Source organism: Myxocyprinus asiaticus, chromosome 31 (assembly GCF_019703515.2).
Source record: "Myxocyprinus asiaticus isolate MX2 ecotype Aquarium Trade chromosome 31, UBuf_Myxa_2, whole genome shotgun sequence".
Classification (NCBI taxonomy): Eukaryota; Metazoa; Chordata; class Actinopteri; order Cypriniformes; family Catostomidae; genus Myxocyprinus; species Myxocyprinus asiaticus.
The window spans coordinates 43,024,696-43,047,289 of NC_059374.1; the positions used below are offsets into that span (position 1 = coordinate 43,024,696).

At 39.5% G+C, this 22,594-nt stretch overlaps 1 protein-coding gene across 6 annotated transcripts in view; it reads left to right on the forward strand.

The window, feature by feature from the left end:
* The window catches only part of LOC127422579 (eukaryotic translation initiation factor 4 gamma 1-like), a 57,492-nt gene extending 36,403 nt beyond the window's left edge, over positions 1-21,089 (forward strand). For all 6 annotated transcript variants that reach the window (XM_051666220.1, XM_051666219.1, XM_051666221.1 and 3 more), the window contains 23 exons: positions 530-622; positions 1,367-2,390; positions 3,555-3,637; positions 4,720-4,915; positions 5,102-5,235; positions 5,911-6,030; positions 6,134-6,517; positions 6,720-6,866; positions 7,552-7,788; positions 11,280-11,384; positions 11,987-12,301; positions 12,503-12,614; positions 12,704-12,821; positions 13,346-13,608; positions 14,143-14,264; positions 14,510-14,682; positions 16,190-16,315; positions 16,479-16,560; positions 16,679-16,777; positions 16,921-17,058; positions 19,411-19,492; positions 19,605-19,745; positions 19,855-21,089. In XM_051666220.1, coding sequence (XP_051522180.1) covers positions 530-622; positions 1,367-2,390; positions 3,555-3,637; positions 4,720-4,915; positions 5,102-5,235; positions 5,911-6,030; positions 6,134-6,517; positions 6,720-6,866; positions 7,552-7,788; positions 11,280-11,384; positions 11,987-12,301; positions 12,503-12,614; positions 12,704-12,821; positions 13,346-13,608; positions 14,143-14,264; positions 14,510-14,682; positions 16,190-16,315; positions 16,479-16,560; positions 16,679-16,777; positions 16,921-17,058; positions 19,411-19,492; positions 19,605-19,745; positions 19,855-20,036 — 4,476 coding nt within the window. In that variant the 3' untranslated portion in view covers positions 20,037-21,089. The remainder of the gene's footprint in view (positions 1-529; positions 623-1,366; positions 2,391-3,554; positions 3,638-4,719; positions 4,916-5,101; positions 5,236-5,910; positions 6,031-6,133; positions 6,518-6,719; positions 6,867-7,551; positions 7,789-11,279; positions 11,385-11,986; positions 12,302-12,502; positions 12,615-12,703; positions 12,822-13,345; positions 13,609-14,142; positions 14,265-14,509; positions 14,683-16,189; positions 16,316-16,478; positions 16,561-16,678; positions 16,778-16,920; positions 17,059-19,410; positions 19,493-19,604; positions 19,746-19,854) is intronic.
* The last annotated feature ends 1,505 nt before the right edge of the window (positions 21,090-22,594 follow it).

Genomic DNA, 22,594 nt, shown 5'->3' on the forward strand with positions numbered 1-22,594 from the left:
CTGGTGAGTCAATGCATAATGCATTGCGTAAAGTCTTTGCAGACGTTGAAGATAAGTTAGACAAACAGTGTTTTTTTGTTTGTTTGTTTTGTTTATTGGTTGGGTCTAAAAAGTTTAAACATGTTTTAGGAGAAGAGGGTGAATGTTTTTAAGTCTTTCCAGGCAGTTTAGTGGACTTGTGCGCTGTTTTGCCTTTTCTTCTTTATAAGGTAGTGTGTGTGTGTACGTGTGTTAGTGTGTGTTTGTCAGAGACATTCGTTGCATATTTTGTCTCTTACTGCGCTGATAAACGCGTCTTGGATTAAGTCATTGGCTCTTGTGTTGTTTTTCAGTATGTATTTTGACTTTTCGTCTTTTTATCTGCATTTTGTGGTGCAGTCTTTCTCTGTATTCCATGTGGTGAATGTTAACGTCTCTCTCTCTCTCTCTCTCTCTCTCTCTCTCTCTCTCTCTCTCTCTCTCTCAGCCATGTTCTCATTCTTTCTGTTACATATGCTAAATGTCTCTCTCTCTCTCTCTCTTTCTCTAGATAAGAATCAGAGACCCTAATCAGGGTGGTCGTGACATCACAGAAGAGATCATGTCAGGAGGTCGCAGTGGCTCGACACCTACACCTCCACAGGTAACGCATACACACCTGAACAAATTGCATTTACTCACTCATGCCACTTTATTGCATTGCTAAAGCAGATGTTAAATGATAGCATACAGTGAACAGGAGCTGTCAAGCTCCAAAAGGATGTAAAAGTAGTCCATATGACTTGTGCATTATCTTCCAAGGCTTTTGAAGTTACACGATAGCTTTGTGTGAGGAACAGACCCACATTTGTTATTCACTGATAACCTTAATAAGCTCTCAAATGTTCTGCACACTTCTGCATACTCAAAATTGTAGTGCTGCAATTGACGTGATTCGTCTTAAGGTAAATGCAAGTTTGAATAATATTTCAGAGCTAAAGCGCAGGGGAAGATCAGTGAATAATGTCTTAAAGTTCAGTCACCTCATACAAAGGTATCGTATGACTATGTAAGACTTGTAATATAGTGCACAAGTCGTATGGACTATTTTTATGATACTTCTGTGGTGCTTTTTGTAGCTTGTCAGACGTGGTCATTATGAACTGTACACTCTTTTTAAATGTATCTAAGTGTTTGATTGGAAAAAATAAATGCATATGGGTTTGAGTAAATAATGATAGAATTTAAATTTTTGGGTGAACTACCCCTTTAAGAACACACACACCTGAACAGCCTTACAGCTAACAAGCACACCTACACCCCTCAGGGAGTAGCACACACTCCTGCACAGGTAACGCACACTCCTACACAACCTTACATCCAGATGTGGTGTTGTTTTCTATTTCAGTCAGTGCTGCCCGGCTCGGACGTATGTATCGTCACGCTGCCCAACGGTGACAACCCCAAACCTGAGGTCATCATGACAACCAGAGCGGAGTTTCCCATCCCTCCAGGTGAAAGCCCCGTTCCTGATGCCCCGCCCACTCCACCTCCCACCAGTTCAGTAAGTGACACAGTAGATGCTCCGCCCCCTGCCGATGATGCCCATGTGACGACCGCTGTGATGGACACGCCCACAGAAGTGAAATGGCAAGGCAAGATTATAGCGGTATCCGCCCCCTCTAGTTCTAACGGTTCTGAAGCCACGCCCTCTAAAGATAAAGAGGAGGGGCTTGTGACTGCCACCCTGCCTTTCCTCCGGACGGAGCCAGCACTTGAATCTCCAATAGTGCAACCCGAAGAGCTACAGCTATTCAACGGCGTACCAGCAGGGGGCGTTCACACTCACGGCGACTACCAAGACGTCAGCCCTATCGCCGAGCCTGATGTCACTAAAGAAGCTCCACCGGTTACAGTGGAAATGCCTGACGAGGCTCTCAAGGCGACGCCTGATGTTGTTCATATTCCTCCTCAGGTTGTCAAAGAGACTAAGGAAGTGCCAGCTCCTGTTGTTAAGGAGCCCATTCCTCCAGGTTTCAAGGAGACGCCTGCTCCTGTTGTAAAGGAGACTCCCGCTACTGTTGTCAAGCAGATTTCTCCTGTGGTTGCCAAGGAAACGCCTACACCAGTTGAAGAGGAAGCTGCTCCACAGGTTACCCAGGAGGCTGTCATCAAGGAAACTCCTGTTGTTAAGGAGATGCCTGCTCCGAGTACTAAACAAACCCCGGAAACTGTTGTTAGCAAACCGCCTCCGCCTGTTGTCAAAGAAGCACCTTCACTTGCTGCCAAGGAAACACCCGAACCAGTCGTCAAGGAAACCACTGCACCCTCAGAGGTCATTGCGGATGTTTCTAAAGCCACACCCCCTTCAATAGAAGAGCGGGAGGACACGCCCACTCCACAGACCACTCCCTCCGAGAGTACTATGCAAGGTATGTCTCGGAAACATGTGCAAACACTTCTAGCTGCATAGAGAGCCATAGGATGCTCCCTTGCTCCCTATTTAGTGAATGACTTAACCTCCAGGGTGCTGTCTGTCTGCACTGGTCTCAGAACAGTTTGAAATGCACCTTATTTTCATCCTAACTCCATATAAAGCCTCTGAAAGCAACATTTTTCAACTTTTGGATGATCCCATTGATTCTCAATGTGATAATGCACATTAAATATATAGGAATGCATTTACTAATGTTAATGAATAGAACCGTATTGCACAGTGATAACAAAATGTGTATTAAAATGAAGCGAAATGACCCACAGATGTTTTAGAGTTGAAAGCTATTCAAAATAACTAACATGTTTTGTCTACTAAATGCAGTGGCAGTGTCCACATATGTGGACATCGTGTTTATCAGTGCGCCGAAGCACTAAAAATGAACGAATTTAATGCGGCATATCAAATGTAACTAGAGATGCTACTCTTCACTCCCAATCAGGTTTCAATTAAAAAACGTTTGTTGGCGATGGCATGCTGTTGTGTCACGTCAGAAGTTTAACCCTTAAATGACAGTCTAGATTCTTGTGAACAATATTCAATCGGTTTTTATTCATTTAAATTATGTGTTGCCTATAGCAAAGCTAAAATACAACATCCATGCATGTGGACACTGGGTCACACAAAGTTGAGCTACATTAGCGTGATTTCATGCATTTTAAATTCTAAATGTGTTAAAACGTGATTCGTGATGTAATACAAGTACGTGTTGGAGTCTAAGCATTCCCGTAAGCGCTATCTATTATTGCGGTATTTTGCGTAAATTGTCTTGTTCTATGGTTAGTTTTGTCTTTCAGGTCAACTCCCATCATGGCGAAGCAAGATTTGCTGAGCAAGTTAAAGTTAAACAGTCGACATTTGTACGAGGTTTTTACCGCCACAGTAACGCAAGAACGCATTTTAGCTTCTTTAGATATGAACCAAAGAGCACCTTAAGATTATACCGCACTTTCGAAGCACATTTTAACAAGTCTTTCAATGCATTTGCGAAGAGTATGTTTCTGGCTTAACATTTCCCTCTCTCCTGTTGTAGATTGTATTTTGTAATGTATCTGTTTTCTTTTATAGTGTATCAGTGTTAATACTGTGTGTGCATTTGCAGCGGTTTCTGTGCCAAAGAAGAAGAGAAAAATGAAAGATCTTAACAAGAAGGAGGCAGGCGATGTGCTTGATGCCTTTAAAGAGGTGAGGGGATGTTTTGTATTTAGAAACAGTTTCTTGTATTCAATAATAATGAAAGCACCTGTCAGTCAGACTCGACACACCAAGTGCAACACAAATTGCAAATAAAAATCGTAAACAATTTTTCGCATTTTCGTCAGCCACTGTGAAAAAGTTTTCATACCTGAACTATACCTGAAGCAAAATGCACTCCGGTCCTTTATGTGGTTTAATGCAAATAAAACCAGTCTAACCGTACAGATTACACTTGCTTTAATGCAAAATACTTCTGATAATAATTATGTTGTCACTCTCCTGGAAAGGAAAGGTACATTTCCATGTGATAACGTGAGAATATATCATGTTGCGATGATACTAGTTAGGGCTGGGTATTGATACAGATTTCTCGATTAGATATCGAGTCATATGAGTATATTATTTCAGTTATAATGTGCCTTTTGCTTACATTTGAACTAATTTCTCTCCCAGCTAATGCTGTTAATTTTACAGGGGACCATCTAACTAGGTACATTAGAAAATATTCATTTTAATAATTATATTTTATTAGTTTTATCAGTTTGGTCACATTTTAGCGTATTAACAAATCCGTGTATTCAATCAATAAATATGATGTTATATGGCATTTTGTTACATCTTTATTGTTTAATTGCATAAATGCACTATTTACAAGTATTTACATTGATTTGTTGAACACGTGCTAAAAACAGGTACTGTCTCTTTAAGAAAACTGCCATTTTCTTTAAAGAGGGTCTTTAAATTAGTGCATGTTAACGAGAGGGGACTTGAATGGCTTTATCTCCTGTGTGCATGATTAGAAATTAAGATTGCGATGCATTAGAAAATGCATTGGATATTTTCATCCATCCCTAATAATAGATGTCTACCATTAGTAATAATATTAATTAACTTTTTTGGTGATAGGTAAGCATACTGGATATTCGATAGTAGTCTATACCAATACCAGTGACGTTTCAGTGCCGCCGTGAGAACTAATATGCAGTCGAACACACTCTTTTATTTAAAAACATATTACTGCTTGAGTGAATTTACCTTTAAGATGAAAGTTACCTGTTGTCTTTTGAAAGCCCACGCCCCCTGAGCCAGAGGCCACACCCCCAGTGAAGGCGGAGCCAGAGAGCACCGTCCTGGTGGCCCCGCCTCCTGTAGAAGATGTGGATGAGACCTGGGAGGAAAAAGAAGATAAACTCGATGCTGAAAACATCAAGCCGCAGAGTCCCACCCCCACCTCGCCCACTGAACAGAAATACCAGTACAAAGAAGGTGAATGCATAAAGCATGCAAGCATGGGATAAATATGTGCTGAACTGTAACAGTTTTAATATAACAAATATTCAGACATTCAGACAATGTATTATATTCATAATCATGAAATTGGTATCATCAACAGCCATTGGAAAACCCAGATCAGTCGACCACTATTGAATGATTACTTGTTGTTTCCTACAGAACAATGGAAACCTCTGAACCCAGAGGAGAAGAAGAAATACGATCGAGAGTTTCTGCTCGGCTTCCAGTTTATCAGTGCCAGCATGCACAAACCTGAGGGACTACCACAAATCTCAGACGTAGTTCTGGACAAGGTAGATGACACGCACTCAGAAATGTACCTGAGAAATGTGAAGACTTCATTCTCTCTCGTTATGTAGTTTAGTTTAGATTTTATCATGCTTTATAGAGCTGTTGTTGTAAATATCAACTGCACAAACAATGCCTTGATATAGACTGTTTGCCCTATTTGGACGTGGTTATTTTATATGGGGATGTGGGTTAATGTAACAGCCTAATTACCAGAGCTTCTCATTTATTTTAATCTCGTGCTAATCGTTCATGTCAGTAATGTTTCCAGACTTTTTGCAGGCTACGTGTTCCCGCGCCAGTAAAGATAGTAGCGCCTTTTACCTATCCGGCCAACACCAGATACTTGTCAGTGTAGAAGCACAAGCATATTAGTGTGGCCACATGCGAAATGTAGCGCATTCTGTTTTGAGCGGAAAGCGAGCGGCCGGAGCGGGGCTGAGCGCAGTCTCGTGAAACACGCTCATCGCTCCAGTGAAATTCTGATCGCTCCGTTCCCGCTCCGCTCCGCTCACATGCTCTGCCCCAAACCTATAGTTAGTACGTTGTTAATAAATATTACTCAGTACTTGTAAGATGGACCCTGTAATATAAAGTGTAACCAAAAGTGATTGCAAAAGACAGATAGAAGAGATCGTGCTACAGAATATAAAGTGTCACTGTATATTCTCTCTCTGTAGGCCAATAAAACTCCTCTGAGGCAGTTGGATCCGAGTCGTTTGCCTGGAATGAACTGCGGTTCAGACTTCACGCCTTCATTCGCCAACCTCGGTCGCCCATCAGTCGGGGGGCGTGGCCCGGTCAGTTACCATAGCCGTATCTCATAAAATGCATGGTGTTATGAAATACATGAGTGATTACTTTAAAGGATCTTTCCATCATATATCACCATTCTCTCTTTAGCCGTCCGGTCTGAGCGGCCCTCGCCGTTCCGGTCAGGGCCAGCGCGGGAAGGAGCCACGTAAGATCATCGCGAGCGTTTCCCTGAATGAGGACGTGCAGCTGAATAAAGCGGAGAAGGCTTGGAAGCCGTCTGTGAAGGGCGGGAGTCGTGTTGAGGAGGACGCCGCTGATGGAATAAAGACGCAAGAGCTGTTCAAACGTGTACGCAGCGTGTTAAACAAACTGACGCCGCAGATGTTCCAGCCGCTCATGAAGCAGGTGACCGAACTGAGCATTGACACGGAGGAGCGTCTGAAGGGAGTCATCGACCTCATCTTTGAGAAAGCCATCTCTGAACCGAACTTCTCGGTCGCTTACGCCAACATGTGCCGCTGCCTGATCAGTGTGAGTGTGTGTGTGTGTGTGTGATAACGTAAAATAAAACTATCATTAATGTAACTTGTGCACTATAAGTCTTATTAAGCCATACAATAGCTTTGTAGAATTTTAGTTTGCTATTAGTTGCATATATGGGAAAGATGGTATGATGGTGAATAAATGATGATGTTTTCATTTGTTTGCATTTTGTACCTCTTTCTCATCGTAGCTTAAAGTTCCCACAACAGATAAACCTGGAGTGACGGTGAATTTCAGGAAGCTGTTGCTGAATCGCTGTCAGAAAGAGTTCGAGAAGGACAAAGACGATGATGAAACGTTTGAGAAGAAACAGAAAGAGCTGGACGCCGCCTCAGGGGTACAAACACATCACAGACACCAGAGCGGACATATATCAGCATATCACAAAACTGAATGGTGAACTACACATGAATTTCAGTTATTTTTGAAAAGATTTACACACATTTAATTTATTGGAAATAAAAGCTAGACTTGTTTACATTGCATTACAGGGTGATATCACAAAGAAAATATTTGGGTAAAGAAATTTGCTTTGAAATTTTCATGACAATTAAGCAAATTTCTCTCCTGAATTATCATTACTGCTATGCAAATTAATCTCATTCTCATTACTTTAATGTGAAAAGAAGGAATATCTTTTAAAAATACATTTTGTGAATATATTTATATAAAATATTCAGTATATGTTTTACATTTTTAAAGTATTTGTTTGTTGTACTGCCTTTAAATTATGCTGATTTCATTTAGAAAAATTATTTTATTTTTATTATAGAAAAACTGCATTTGATTGTTACTGTTTGAACAAAGTTTTGATTTTTTTTTTTTTTAAATAACCGTTTGTACTTTGTGAAATATTTAGCATTGCATGCTCTATACTATTTCACATGCAGTCTTTTAAAAATAGGAGGCAGTATACATATACTGCACAGTAAGCAGTGTGCAAGTATTCCATTTTGAACACAGCCCATGCCACATCATAATGGCACAACAGTTTTTGTGACCTCACTTCCTGTCTCTTTCAGGAGGAGGAGAAGCAAAGGTTGAAGGAGGAGCTCGAAGATGCCAAAGACCAAGCCCGGCGACGGTCGCTAGGCAACATCAAATTCATAGGCGAGTTGTTCAAGTTGAAGATGTTAACGGAGACTATCATGCACGACTGTATCGTTAAACTGCTGAAGAATCACGATGAGGAGAGTTTAGAGTGTCTCTGTCGACTGCTGTCAACCATCGGGAAAGATCTGGACTTCGAGAAGGCAAAGGTGACAAACACACTCAACTCCAGTCGGACGATGTAGTTATACATATTATATCTGTATAACTATATTATGGGTTTCTGTATTAGTTATATTGTGTATTATATCTGTTATATTTGTTTATACTAGAGCACGTTGTGATTAACGCATTTCACATCAGATTCTGACATTGTATTCAGCTTTGTGTGAGTTCTGAACACAAAGTAAATACTGTTTTCTTTTCTAAGGAAATAAATGCATTTTGACAGGAAACTAAGTGTATATGGAGTCAAATTTAAGCACTTTAAAAATCTGCGATTAATCGCGATTGACTGGAAATTAGGCGATTAATCGTGATTAAATTTTTTATCGACTGACAGCTCTAGTTAATATAATGATATTTCAAATATATCTCAGTATTTATAGATTTTCTCTGAAATGGCATAAAAGGATGTTTATATATATATATATATATATATATATATATATATATATATATATATACATATATACACAGTTGTGCTCAAAAGTTTGCATACCCTTGGAGAATTGGTAATATATGTACCATTTTTAAAGAAAACATGAGTGAGCAGGCAAAACACATTTCTTTTATTTCTTATGGGATTCATATTCAACTGTAGGTTATAACAGAATGGCACAATCATAAAACAAAACATGGCAACAAAGAAAAAAATGAAATGACCCCTGTTCAAAAGTCTGCATACCCTTAGTTCTTAATACTGTGTATTGCCCCCTTTAGCATCAATGACAGTGTGCAGTCTTTTGTAATAGTTGTCTATGAGGCCCCAAATTCTTGCAGGTGGTATAGCTGCCCATTCGTCTTGGCAAAATGCCTCCAGGTCATGCAAAGTCTTTGGTCGTCTTGCATGAACCGCATGTTTGAGATCTCCCCAGAGTGGCTTGATGATATTAAGGTCAGGAGACTGTGATGGCCACTCCAGAACCTTCACCTTTTTCTGCTGTAACCACTGGAGGGTCAACTTGGCCTTGTGCTTAGGGTCATTGTCATGCTGGAAAGTCCAATAGCGTCCCATGCGCAGTTTTCATGCAGAAGAATGCAAATCTGCCAGTATTTTCTGATAACATGCTGCATTCTTCTTGCCATCAATTTTCACAAGATTCCCCGTGCCTTTAGAGCTCACACACCCCCAAAACATCAGTGAGCCACCACCATGCTTCACAGTGGGGAGATGGTATTCTTTTCACTGGAGGCCTTGTTGACCCCTCTCCAAACATAGCGCTTATGGTTGTGACCATATTACAAATTACAATGTGCCAGAAGCTGTGAGGCGTGTCAAGGTGTTGTCGGGCATATTGTAACCGGGTTTTTTTGTGGCAACTCGACCATGCAGCTCATTTTTGTTCAAGTATCGTCGTATTGTGCTCCTTGAAACAACCACGCCGTCTTTTTCCAGAGCAGCCTGTATTTCTCCTGAGGTTACCTGTGGGTTTTTCTTTGTATCCTGAACAATTCTTCTGGCAGTTGTGGCTGAAATCTTTCTTGGTCTACCTGACCTTGGCTTGGTATCAAGAGATCCCTGAATTTTCCACTTCTTAATAAGTGATTGAACAGTATTGACTGGCGTTTAAGGCTTTGGATATCTTCTTATATCCATTTTCATCTTTATGAAGTTCTATTTCCTTGTTACGCAGGTCTTTTGACAGTTCTTTTCTGCTCCCCATGGCTCAGTATCTAGCTTGCTCAGTGAGAGCTAACAAACTTATTGACTATTTATACACAGACACTAATTGCAATTTAAAAAGCCACAGGTGTGGGAAATGAACCTTTAATTGCCATTTAAACCTGTGTGTGTCACCTTGTGTGTCTGTAACAAGGCCAAACATTCAAGGGTGTGTAAACTTTTGATCAGGGCCATTTGGGTGATTTCTGTTATCATTATGATTTAAAAAGGAGCCAAACAATTATGTGATGATAAATGGCTTCATATGATCACTATCCTTAAAAGAATGATGAAAAGCATGATCAGTCACATTTTCAAAATCAATGCCAAAATTTCACAATTTCTGCCAGGGTATGCAAACTTCTGAGCACAACTGTATATATCTCAAAGGAATCATAATTTAATTAAAACGGTCACTGCATCCAAGTAATGCTTAATGCAAGATGTAAAACAGTAAAATTAATCGAAATGAACACGAACAAAAGATTGATGTTTAATCATGTTTTTTCTAGGGCTGTCAATCGATTAAAAATTGTAATCCAATTAATTAATCGAATTAATCGCAATTAATATTTGCATATTTACATAAATATTTGCTGAGAAAACCCCTGAAATAATGTTAATTCTATATATGATTAAATAATTATAAATAGTTATATTTAAATAATTAAAAATAAAATATATATATATTGTAAAAAATAGTAATACATATAATTAAAATGCATTGCATTATTTTGCCACACAAGTGAAGCATTAAATAAGACAATATAAAAAGTGGCTTTAGAATGCAAAATATTTTTATTTCCTTATTATTGAACATAAGGCCTACAGTTCACAGCAGTCCATTTTGCAACTGAATTCGTCAATCAGTCCGAGATTTATTATAAGGTCTTGTTTAAGGACGCGTCAATGTACACCTGCATCATACGGACGCTTTTGGAGCGTCTCGCTTGTGTCGCATCATAAACATATCATTTTTAAGTCACTGTGTCAAGTTAAACGATAGTTTGATTCTTAGTAAAACATGTCTTGAGATCCCTGCGTTCAGATTTGCGCTCCATCAAGCTGTGTTTGTATGCAAGAACATGTTCTCATCTTGTTCTGTCTGCTGTCAGTAAGTGTGGTTTGTTCTCTGTATAAGCTGCACGTTGCCTATACTGTGAGTTTCACTTACTGCCCCCTGGAGGAAACAGATGGTACTACAAGCTTGAATTGCTCAGATGGAATGAACATTCCTTATTACAGTCCGGGGACTTGATTAATTGCGTAAATGTTTTTAACACGTTATTTTGTGTATAATCAATCGCACTGAATTAACATGTTAAATCGACAGCCCTACTTCTTTCATATGCATCAATATAACAATACATAGTATTAAATGGCAATATTTATCTACATATAATATTCTAAAACACTTTGAATTCATGAATAATGCTACACGAACATTTCTGAGTGAAAACACAAATGAATCAGAATCGTTTTGAATCGGTTCCTTGATGCAGACTGTTTGAATTGATTCACAGAAATGAACTGGAATTGCGTATTGATATTGAAGTTTAAAACGTCTTAACGCTCTCAAACTCGTGAGACAAGGAAGGATCGTGAAACTAGTCTAATGACATGACCTTTAGAAAAGTGCATTTAAATCTTCATTATATTCATAATGTTGCTTAATTTATTTCAACAGCAGTCAGTTTTGAATATTAATGTTTATTATTGATATATTTGATATATCATCCAGCCCTAATTTCAGTGTTAAAATACAAACACACATGCTCTGCTGGTGTAATATTAAACTCTCTCTCTCTCTCACAGCCGAGAATGGATCAATATTTTCACCAGATGGAGAAAATTATTAAGGAGAAGAAAACCTCTTCCAGAACTCGTTTCATGTTGCAGGATGTTCTTGATTTACGAAGGGTAAACTCTCATAATGCACGCTGTGTGTGTGCCTTTATATCGTTCTCGCTCTCTACAAGGTTTTCTTGGAAAACTGATTCCATGTGTGTTAGTGCGATCCACACACACACGCCTTTTACGTGTCTAACTGAAGAACGTTTTAAGTTTAGTTTTTGCTGAAGCACAACTGTACAAGTACAAAAGTTGGGGAGGAAATAATAGAGTGATAGTGGAAGAGAGTTGAAGGAATATTGCAGGTTAATTTTAACCTAATGATGTCAGTCAGACAATAAATGTGAAAGCAAGGAAATACACTTATAAGTTCAATGGGCAAGTGTGCAGCACCACAGATAAATCTGAAACTCATCACACTGTTTTGAAAGTATAAGTGTAACACTTAAACATTACATGTGATATTTTAAAACCGAACTAACTCAGGTTAGTGCTTTAACAAACATACAAGCTTCACATTTCTGCTTTTAAACCCCACTTGCCCCATAGACTTCTATTATAAGTCCAAATTATTTTCAGTGCTGGTTAACAGAATGTCACATTTGTGTTCTGTAGACATGATGTTGTGAATAGCGGTTTATTTTGTTTATTCTATCTCCCTTCTTTTTCAGAATAACTGGGTCCCTCGCAGAGGAGATCAGGGGCCAAAGACTATCGAGCAGATCCACAAGGAGGCGGAGCTTGAAGAGCACAGAGAACAGGCCAAAGTTCAACAGCAGCTGCTGTCTAAGAAGGATGGCCGCAGTGGTGGTGGAGGAGGAGGAGGAGGGGGAGGAGGAGGGGGGGTCGGTGGTCTGGGGCCCCGCGGTGGACCGCACGGACCTGGTTCCCGTGGCAACCAGGCCCCTGATGACGGCTGGAACACGGTGCCCATTTCCACCAAAAACAGACCGATTGATCCCACACGACTCAGCAAGATCACTAAGGTCTGATCTATCAATTACACTTGACTTTTTGATTACTGACCAAACAAAGATTAGTTTAACCCCTAAAAGAATAGTTCACCCAAAATTTTAAATGATGTCATCATTCACTCACCCTGAACTATCCCTTTATTGACACAGTGCTTTGATCTTGACTTCAGTTAGCACTGAACTCTGTATTGATGTCTGTTTTGTCTCATGTAGCCGGGCGCTTTGGACTTCAATAACCAGCTTCTTGCCCCAGGGGGTAAAGGAACATGGGGCAGTTGGGGCAAAGGGAGTAGCGGAGGCTCGGGGGCCAAACCCAGCGACAGCGGTGAGTGTGTGTGATTTTAATCGTGAACACACATACGCACTTGTGACAGTGATATAACGCTTGTGTTCGTGTGTGTGTGTGTGGTTTAGGATCTCAGGAGTTTGGTCGCGCGAGCAATCTGAATCGATTCTCAGCACTTCAGCAGCCTTCCTCATCTTCCTCATCATCTTCTGCCAACATCGACTCTGACAGGAGGGTTCCTAACAGGTCAGAGGTCACATTCAGTGTTCACGAGTAGAGATGGTTGTGAAGGAACATTTCTGGTTCCAATTCCACTTAATGAGTATTTTTGTACCAAATGTCACCATATACTAAACAAAAACAATACTATCTTTGGGAGTAGATTTTACGTATTTAATATATTTTTTGATATATTTTTTTTTTTCTTCCCATAAGTTGAGAATGTGTTCAGAATGTGTACAGCTGCACTTGAAACTTTGTTTGAAAACAATCTTCATTTAAAAATGTTCAAGTTATAACCGCTATCAGGTCATTACCAATTGGACGTGACCGATTCAGTAAGTGAGTGAATCGTTTAATTGATTCAAACCAAAAAAACAGGTGAGTTGGAGTCGTTCTGATACAGCCTCTTAAGAGTCATTTGATCATGAATCGGACTCTACACTGGTAGCGTTTTTTGTTTGTTGTTGCATACAACTGATAGATTTGTTGTCTTTTTGTATTATTGTCTTTCTCTCACATCACTGGTTTTATCGTTGTGTTTGTTGCAGGAATAGCTCCAGTCGGGAACGAAGCGATCGTTTTGACCGCCGTGATGATCGCATGGACAGGGGCGGTGACCGCTACGATCGCCGTGACGATCGCGGATCAGACCGGCTGGACCGGAATCGTCCCGCGGTCAGCAAGCGAAGTTTCAGCCGCGAGAAGGACAGGAGCCGGGAGCAAGACCAGCGTCCTGTTGAAACGGTCCGCCGCGTGTCCAGCATGACAGACGAGCGCGAGAGAGAAAGAGAACGCTGTAACCGCGAGAATGGTACGGAGAGCTCAGGGTCAAAAGTCACAGGTCCAGGGGGCCTGGGTAGCTCAGTGGTAAAGACGCTGGCTACCACACCTGGAGTTCGCTAGTTTGAATCCCAGGGTGTGCTGAGTGACTCTAGCCAGGTCTCCTAAGCAACCAAATTGGCCCGGTTGCTAGGGAGGGTAGAGTCACATGGGGTAACCTCCTTGTGGTCACTATAATGTGGTTCGTTCTCGGTGGGGTGCACATTTTTGCCAATTAATATTAGGTCTTGTGAATCTGGATCACATTAGGAAATCAGTCTTGTCGACACCAAGGCTTTTTACTGTTAGTTTCTTTTATTGTGTTATCGATTTAGATCGCAAAATATATATATATATTATATATATATATATATATATATATATATATATATATATATATATTATACGTATGCCTTTTGCAGTGATACTTCTATTGCAGATAGTACAAAGTGCATTCTATTCCGAAAGAGTTTTGTTGCAGTTGTTTACAGGTTTTGTCAAGCGTTTTATTTATTTATTTTTACAGTGAAGAGAGAGACCGTACCGACTCCTCCACCTATTTCCTCTAAACCTGCCCTGACAGAAGAAGAACTGGAGAAGAAATCAGCTGCCATCATAGAGGAATACTTGCACATCAATGACATGAAGGTACACACACCCACACAAACAGACTCAAAGTCAGCATGAAATCATAATAGACCCTTTTTAATGCTCTAATAAACATTCTTACAGTAACATCAATAAATGTCTTTCTAATCAACAAAATTTGCTCCACCTCAAACATCTTTCCTTATCTGCTGATCAAAATATATATACAAGCAAAATTATTGTCCACTTTTCACAATCCAGTTAAATCCACATGTAACGGTGTTGTTTATCCTCCTGTCCTGTAGGAGGCATTGCAGTGCGTCAGTGAGCTGAACTGCGCATCTCTGCTTTCTGTGTTTGTGCGGACGGGAATCGAGTCGACGCTGGAGCGCAGCACCATCACCAGAGAGCACATGGGTTTACTGTTTCACCAACTTGTCAAAACACAAACACTATCAACACAACAATACTTCAAAGGGTGAGAGATGTTTTTAAACTATTTTATTTGTTTAGGGCTGTTATTAGCAGCATGACTGGGGTTGGTGGAAGTTGTGCAATAAAATAAAAAAATATATTAATTTTAAAACAATAATTAAATCTTTTTTTCTTTTTTGGGGGGGATTTTATTAAGAGGAATCCTTTGAAATTCCCTGTATGCATTCTAATTTGTCAGTAAAATAATAGAATAGAAAGGTCTTTAAAGCGACATGACAAAAAAAAAAAAAAAAAGGAAAAAAAGTGTGTATTAAAATAATTATGTAAATTGTATTTTTTATTTATTTATTGCAATTTTATATTTTGGAAATATAATAGAGTAGTCTTTAAAATTATATTGCCTGGGCTGGTGGAATTTTTTTATAAAATGAAGAAAAAAAAACTACAACAATGTATTAAAATAATAGTTTAAATTGTAAAGGTTTTTTTAATGTTTTTGATGATAGAAAAAAAATGCAATAAAATAGTCTTTAAAGCGACATGACAAAAAAAAAAAAAACTTTTTTTACTATTTCATATTTTGTGGAAAAAATAGAGTCTTTAAACGGTCGGGCTGCTGGACATTTTTTAGTAAAATAAAAATAAAAAAACCAAGTATGCATTAAAATTATTATGTAAATTATAATAAAGATTTTTATTGATTTTGACAAAAAAAAAAGTGTATTAAAATAATTATGTAAATTGTATTTTTTTATTTTTTTATTTATTTTTTGCAGTTTTTTATTTTGGAAATATAACAGAATAGATTAAAATTATATTGCCTGGGCTGGTGGAAATTGTTTATAAAATGAAAAAAAACTGCAACAATGTATTAAAATAATAGTTTAAATTGTAAAGGTTTTTGATGATAGAATAAAATGCAATAAAATAGTCTTTAAAGCGACATGATAAAAAAAAAAAAAACTTTTTTAACTATTTCATATTTTGTGGAAAAAATAGAGTCTTTAAACGGTCGGGCTGCTGGACATTTTTTAGTAAAATTAAAATAAAAAACAATGTATGCATTACAATTTTGTAAATTATAATAATGATTTTTAACGATTGATGATAGAATAAAATGCAATTGAATAGAGTCTTTAAAGCGACATGACCAGGACTGGTGGTAATTTTTTAATAAAATTGTAAAAAAGAATTGCATTAAAATAATAATGTAAATAATGTAAATCGTAATGGGTTTTTAAAACCATTTTATTCTTGGTGTTAGTATATAACAAAATAAAGTCTTATTAAGAATAGTCTTAAAGCAACAGTATATAAATATATACTGTATATATCAGAGTTTCTGCTAAGAAATTTTGGTGCCAGCCAACGTGTCCAGGAATGAAAAAATTTGCTGGACAAATTGGCAAAATCCGGTCATCTCATTTCGGTGTTTATTTTGCAATGTAAACACGATGGACTATGCATGATAATGCAATGCAGGCTAATTTATGACACATTCAAATCAAATGAACAATAAATATTTGTTCATTACAACTGCTTTCATTTAGGCTGTTGGAGGTGTTGGAAGTGGCAGAGGATATGGCTATAGATATTCCTCACTTCTGGCTGTATCTGGCTGAACTCATCTGCCCCCTGCTGCATGAGGGGGGCATTCCAATGGGCCCGCTGTTCAGGTGAGAGCAAACAGCCCCCATTGACCTCATATATCGACATGTAGACACAGAGCACAAAGCACATCCATATTCATCTTTATGGACAGCTTTTACACTGAGGGTGAAATTTCATTGACCCTCACTTCAGTATGACCTCTGCCCTCTGCTCTCTTTTCATTTTTAGGGAGGTGTCTAAACCACTGGAGCCTCTGGGGAAAGCTGGAGTTTTACTGGCACAGATCCTCAACCTGCTCTGCAAAGCAATGGTACGACACGCGTGCGAATGTGAATAAACTAATGAGTGTTGACATCCAGACTTTGTGAGTAAATATATATTAACAGGTTTGTGCCCTGAGTATAGTTTTGAACTCTTTCCTGTCTCAGAGTCATAAGAAGGTGGGACTGATGTGGAGGGAGGCGGGGCTTAGCTGGAAAGACTTCCTGCCAGAAGATGAGGACGTCAATAAGTTTGTCACCGAGAAGGTTTGAGAAAAATTCATCAGCCGTTCAATCAGTAATCAGTGTTATCTTTCAATAAACCAGTAGGGTGAATTTGATATCTGTCAGCCAGTTACTGAAATTATTTTCTCTAAAGAAAGTTTTGATTCATGTGTGTGTGTGTGTAGGGAGTAGAATTCACTCTGGGAGACGAGTGTGTGAAGAGTAGCAGTAAATCTTCTCTGAGTTCAGAAGAGATCTCGAGAGAACTCGAGCGACTGCTACAAGAGAAAGCCGACAACCAGAGGATCTTTGACTGGGTTGAGGTACAGAACTGTGTGTGTGCTCCAAGTTAAGACGTAGTATAAAGAGGAGACAGGCCACTCATTGATGATTAAACAGGAGAAAACGCAATGCTCAACATGACAGTTGTAGGACAGGAAGTCCTGGCTTACTACTAAAAGTGCCAATCCAGGGTCCGAAATTAACACCCGCCAAGCGGGTTGCTCAGCGAGTATTGACGCTGACTACCACCCCTGGAGTCGCCAGGTCTCCTAAGCAACCAAATTGGCCTGGTTGCTAGGAAGGGTAGAGTCACATGGGGTAACCTCGTGGTCGTGATTAGTGGTTCTCGCTCTCAATGGGGCGTGTGGTGAGTTGTGTGTGGATCGTGGAGAGTAGCATGAGCCTCCACATGCTGTGAGTCTCCGCAGTGTCATGCACAACGAGTCACATGATAAGATGCGCAGATTGACGGTCTCAGAAGCGGAGGCAACTGAGACTTGTCCTCCGCCACCCGGATTGAGGTGAGTAACCACGCCACCACGAGGACCACCCCTGGAGTTCGCTATCCAGGGCGTGCTGAGTGACTCCAGCCAGGTCTCCTAAGCAACCAAATTGGCCCGGTTGCTAGGGAGGGTAGAGTCACATGGGGTAACCTCCTCGTGGTCACTATAGTGTGGTTCTCGCTCTCGGTGGGGCACGTGGCGAGTTGGGCGTGGATGGCGTGAAGCCTCTACACTCTGTTTCCGCGGTAACGCGCTCAACAAGCCACGTGATAAGACGCACGGATTGACGGTCTCAGACGCGGAGGCAGCTGAGATTCGTCCTCCGCCACCCGGATTGAGGAGAGTCACTACGCCACCACGAGGATTTAGAGCACATTGGGAATTGGGCATTCCAGATTGGGGAGGAAAAAAAAATATATATATATATATACTTTTATATAACTTCAAAACTAACTAACTAAAATAAAAATGACCTCAAATCAAATTTAGTTGTATTTTTTGATACACAGATTTTTTTTATTTAAAAAAAAGAAATAAAATTGAAACTTTTACAGCTTAAATGAACATTAAAGAGCACTTATTATGGTTTTTCAAATATTACCTTTTATGTAGTGTGTTATATAGCTGTTTGTGAATGTAAAAAATTCTGCAAAGTTTCAAAAATCAAAGTGCACGACAAATGGAGTTATTGACTCCCAAAAGAAAGAACCGATTCTGAACACCTGAAACGAGTCGTTAGTAATTCCAGACTTACTTCCTGTACTAACCTACATAATTTGGTAACAAAAAACCCGCCTCTGGTCTTCATTGGCTGCTCGCGAACAGCTTTGACCCGCCCTCAAACACTACACTAAGCGGTAGACCAATCACAACAGACTGGGACATCTGACCAATCAGAGCAGAGTAGGCTCTCTGAAAGGAGGAGTTTAGAATGAATCCTTTAGAACGAATCATTGAACGAGTCGTTTGAGACACTGGGGGAAAAAAAGGTAATGCTGCAATTTAAATTATAAAGCAAATTAAAGTGTTTTTTGACCTTGGATGCATGTAAATCTATTGTATGAGACCTTTAAAACAAAATTAGGCACGTTTAAAAACCATAATAGGTGCTCTTTAAAATGCTTCTAGATGGAGGTACATATGACTGCCCCAAGAAATTATATTACGGTAAATATTTAAATGATACCAGCTTTGGTAGTCATAAAATACTAAAACTAATAAAAACTAACCAAACGGAAACTAGACGGAGAAAATTAAAAGTAACGAAAGCTAAACTAAACTGGAATGACATAAATAAATATAAGAAACTTTAAAAAATCCAAAACTATAATAACCCCGGTTCTTCTGTGCAAAAAAGTAAAATAGTTAATTCCAAAAAATGTGACGGCCGTCTCCATGAATGGTTGTGCAGACAATGTTCGAAAAATGACACGACTCATCTAAAGTTCGGACTTTTAAAAATGTCTTTGTCCAAGTTTACATGGACACAGTCAAGGGCAGACTGGCCATCGGGAGAACCGGGACTTTTCCCAGTGGGCCGGCCGTGAAACGGGGCTGAATGGGCCACGATAAGCTGAAATGGGCCGCTGCATTATGCAGAACGGGCCACAAAACGGCGCCGCGATTTTGGGCCAGATTACCCCCCCCCCCCCCAACAACTTTTGGGCCAGATTCTCTCGCCCCCCCCCCCCCCCCCCCCAACAACTTTTGGGCCAGTTTCTATGTAAAGTCCCGGGCCGATTTCTCTTCCCAGTCCGCCCCTGGACACAGTTGTATGGACAGCTTTGCAAAATAAATGACAAAAGATCAAAGTTGAATTTCTCTACCCGTACTGTTCAGTTGATGTTGCTAATGCCTGTGTCACCTTTATGACCTTTGCCCTCTGTGCAGGCTAACCTGGATGAGCAGCAAACGGCAACCAACACATTCATCCGAGCGCTGATGACAGCAGTTTGTCAGTCTGCCGTCATCTGTGAGTCACATGATTACATCTGCCACCCCGTTTCGTTCCTTAATTGTGAAATTTTGGTTGTTCTCTTCTTCAAACTTCCTCTAATCTGACTCTATGTTATGTGATTGTCCAGGTGAGAACCCATATAAAGTAGATGCTAAAGAAATTACCCAGAGGGCCAAGCTGCTGCAACGCTACCTTAAAGACGAACAGAAAGAACTGCAGGCGCTGTATGCTCTCCAGAGTCTCATGGTTCAAATGGAGCAACCTCCGAGTAAGTTGTCTTTGTTTTGACGATTATGCAGCCGTACATCTAATAGAAAGACCTTCAGATTATTCTCTCGCTCCAGATGAATCAATCATATTTTCCTTTTTCTCTGTAGATTTGCTGCGGATGTTTTTTGACGTGTTGTATGACGAGGACGTCATAAAAGAGGAGGGCTTCTATAGGTGGGAGTCGAGCAAAGACCCCGCGGAACAGCTGGGCAAGGGCGTCGCCCTCAAATCAGTCACCGCCTTCTTTACCTGGCTGCGCGAAGCTGAGGACGAATCAGACAACAGCTAGATTTTTGGCCCCGCCCACTAAGAACGTTTGACGTGGAGTACAAATGGAAAAAAAACAATTGGGAGGTTTTCAGTATTTGGACATCTGGTGATTTTTTGTTTTTTTTTGTTTTGTTTGTTTAGTCTTTCGGTTGCGCAAGGAAATAACGAGTATTAGAGGATATCAAGCCTTACCTGCTCACCACAGTTTGTGGGGTTTTAGTCGTTTGCATTGCTGCTTGCTCTTTCATGCTCCTGCTGCCATGGAGACGGACATTGCTGACATCATCGTATCATTAGTTTATGATGTCACTCCCTGGTTCTATTTTTTGTTCGGAAACCCTTTATATTATTATCTCTGACCTAGTTTTGCGTGGACCGGGTGATCGCGTGCGTACGAGGAGGATTGCCGTTTAGTTTTGGACTTTTTTTTTTTTTTTTTTTCCTCTGTGGGATTTTGTTTTTGAGTGATTTGAGGTCTTTTCTTTTTCTACTTTTTTATGATGGAAAAATCTAACAAAAACAAAAATGCAAATCGTGTCGCCCGTTTCAGAGCTGCGAGTTTTGGCGGACTGTGTCGTTTCGTTGCAGCTCCGGGCGATGCGTGCACGGGAACGTGCTAGAGACATGAACTTTGACCTTTTTGCTGCTGCTCGCCGGGGGGACGTTTCTGCCGGTCTGACCTCACCTGACCTGACATGCGGTTCCATAACACATCAAACTTAATGGAAAAATAAAAAACTTAAAAAAATAAGAAATAAAGAGGGGCGGACTCTTTGAAGAGGAGAGATTGTGGAGGTTTACTGCACCTTCTGCATCTGTAGTGGACTTTACAAAATAAATCATTATTACAGCTTGAAAATATATATATATATATATATATATATATATATATATATATATATATAAACTCTTTAAAAATGTTTAAGAGAAAAAAATAATGCAAAAAGCTGGAGAATGAGAGAGTTTGAATACTACATGCCTTCTGGGCTTCCTGGAGTGGAGGTGCATTTCAGGAGCGCCCTGTAAATAATCTTTTTTTTTTTTTTTTTTTTTTTTTTTTTGGAAATAGAAATACTAACTTTAAAGTCATGTTTTAATTTTTTGACTTTTTTCTGTATTTAATTTTTTTTTTTTTTTTTTTTTTGCGGTTTAACCCCCCGGCTTGTACAATTATCCTCCTCTAGTTATTGATTAAAGTTGAATGAAATTATGTAAATATTTCTCTTTTCTTTTCTTTTGCTTTAAGTATTTAATTAAGAGAAATTAATGGCTCTTTTCACATTTGAAACTGGAAAAGATAATAAAGATTATTGCAATGAAAAAGGACAAAAAAAAACGTGTTGTTATCCTTTGTAATATTCACACTTGTTTACTTTTTCGATGTGGGTGGCATAAAAAGCATTCCCTGATGCACACACACTGATTTGACATATTTTCAACAGAGGCTACTATCATTTGGGACGTACAAATACTGTTTGGGACTGAATGCAAAATACAGCATTGCATTCAGTGGGTGATAACCGTAAGTCCCACCTTACAGGTAAAAAGAGCCAATCACCTTTTAGTTATAAACGTCGCCTGTCAGTCAACTCAACAAGGCACATTAGCTGGACCAACCTGAAAAATAACGTTTTTATTGAGATCTGAAGTAGCACAATTTATGATAGTGTTGTCAGATTTTACTGCTGATTTGAAATATTTTCTTTGTTCATAATCTTGACCAACCGTTTTGGAGATTGCAGACTATCCCCATTCAACTACATAGGAGCTGTACTTAATGCCACTTGTTTAAAACATACTGCGTGACCAGTGTTGAGCAATTCCCGAACAAATGATTCTTAAGAGCCAGTTCTTTTGAATCTACTGCGTGACCAGTGTAGACCGATTCCCGAACAATTGATTCTTAAGAGCCGGTTCTTTTGAATCTACAATGTGACCAGTACAGTCTGATTACCAAACAAATGACTCTTGAATCTTCAGCATAAAACATACTGCGTGACCAGTGTAGACCGATTCCCGAACAATTGATTCTTAAGAGCTGGTTCTTTTGAATCTACATCATGACCAGTACAGTCTGATTACCAAACAAATGACTCTTGAGTCGGCTCTTTTGAATCTTCAGCATAAAACATACTGCGTGACCAGTGTAGACCGATTCCTGAACGAATGACTCTCATGAGTTGGCTCTTTTGAATCTTCAGCATAAAACATGCTGTGTGACCAGTGTAGACCGATTCCTGAACAATTGATTCTTAAGAGCCGGTTCTTTTGAATCTACTGCGTGACCAGTATAGACCGATTCCCGAACAAATGATTCTTAAGATCTGATTCTTTTGAATCTACATCATGACCAGTACAGTCTGATTACCAAACAAATGATTTTTATGAGTCGGCTCTTTTGAATCTTCAGCATAAATCATACTGCGTGAGCAGTGTAGACCGATTCCCGAATGTATGACTCTCATGAGTTGGCTCTTTTGAATCTTCAGCATAAAACATACTGCGTGACCAGTGTAGACCGATTCACAAACAAATGATTCTTAAGATCTGATTCTTTTGAATCTACATCATGACCAG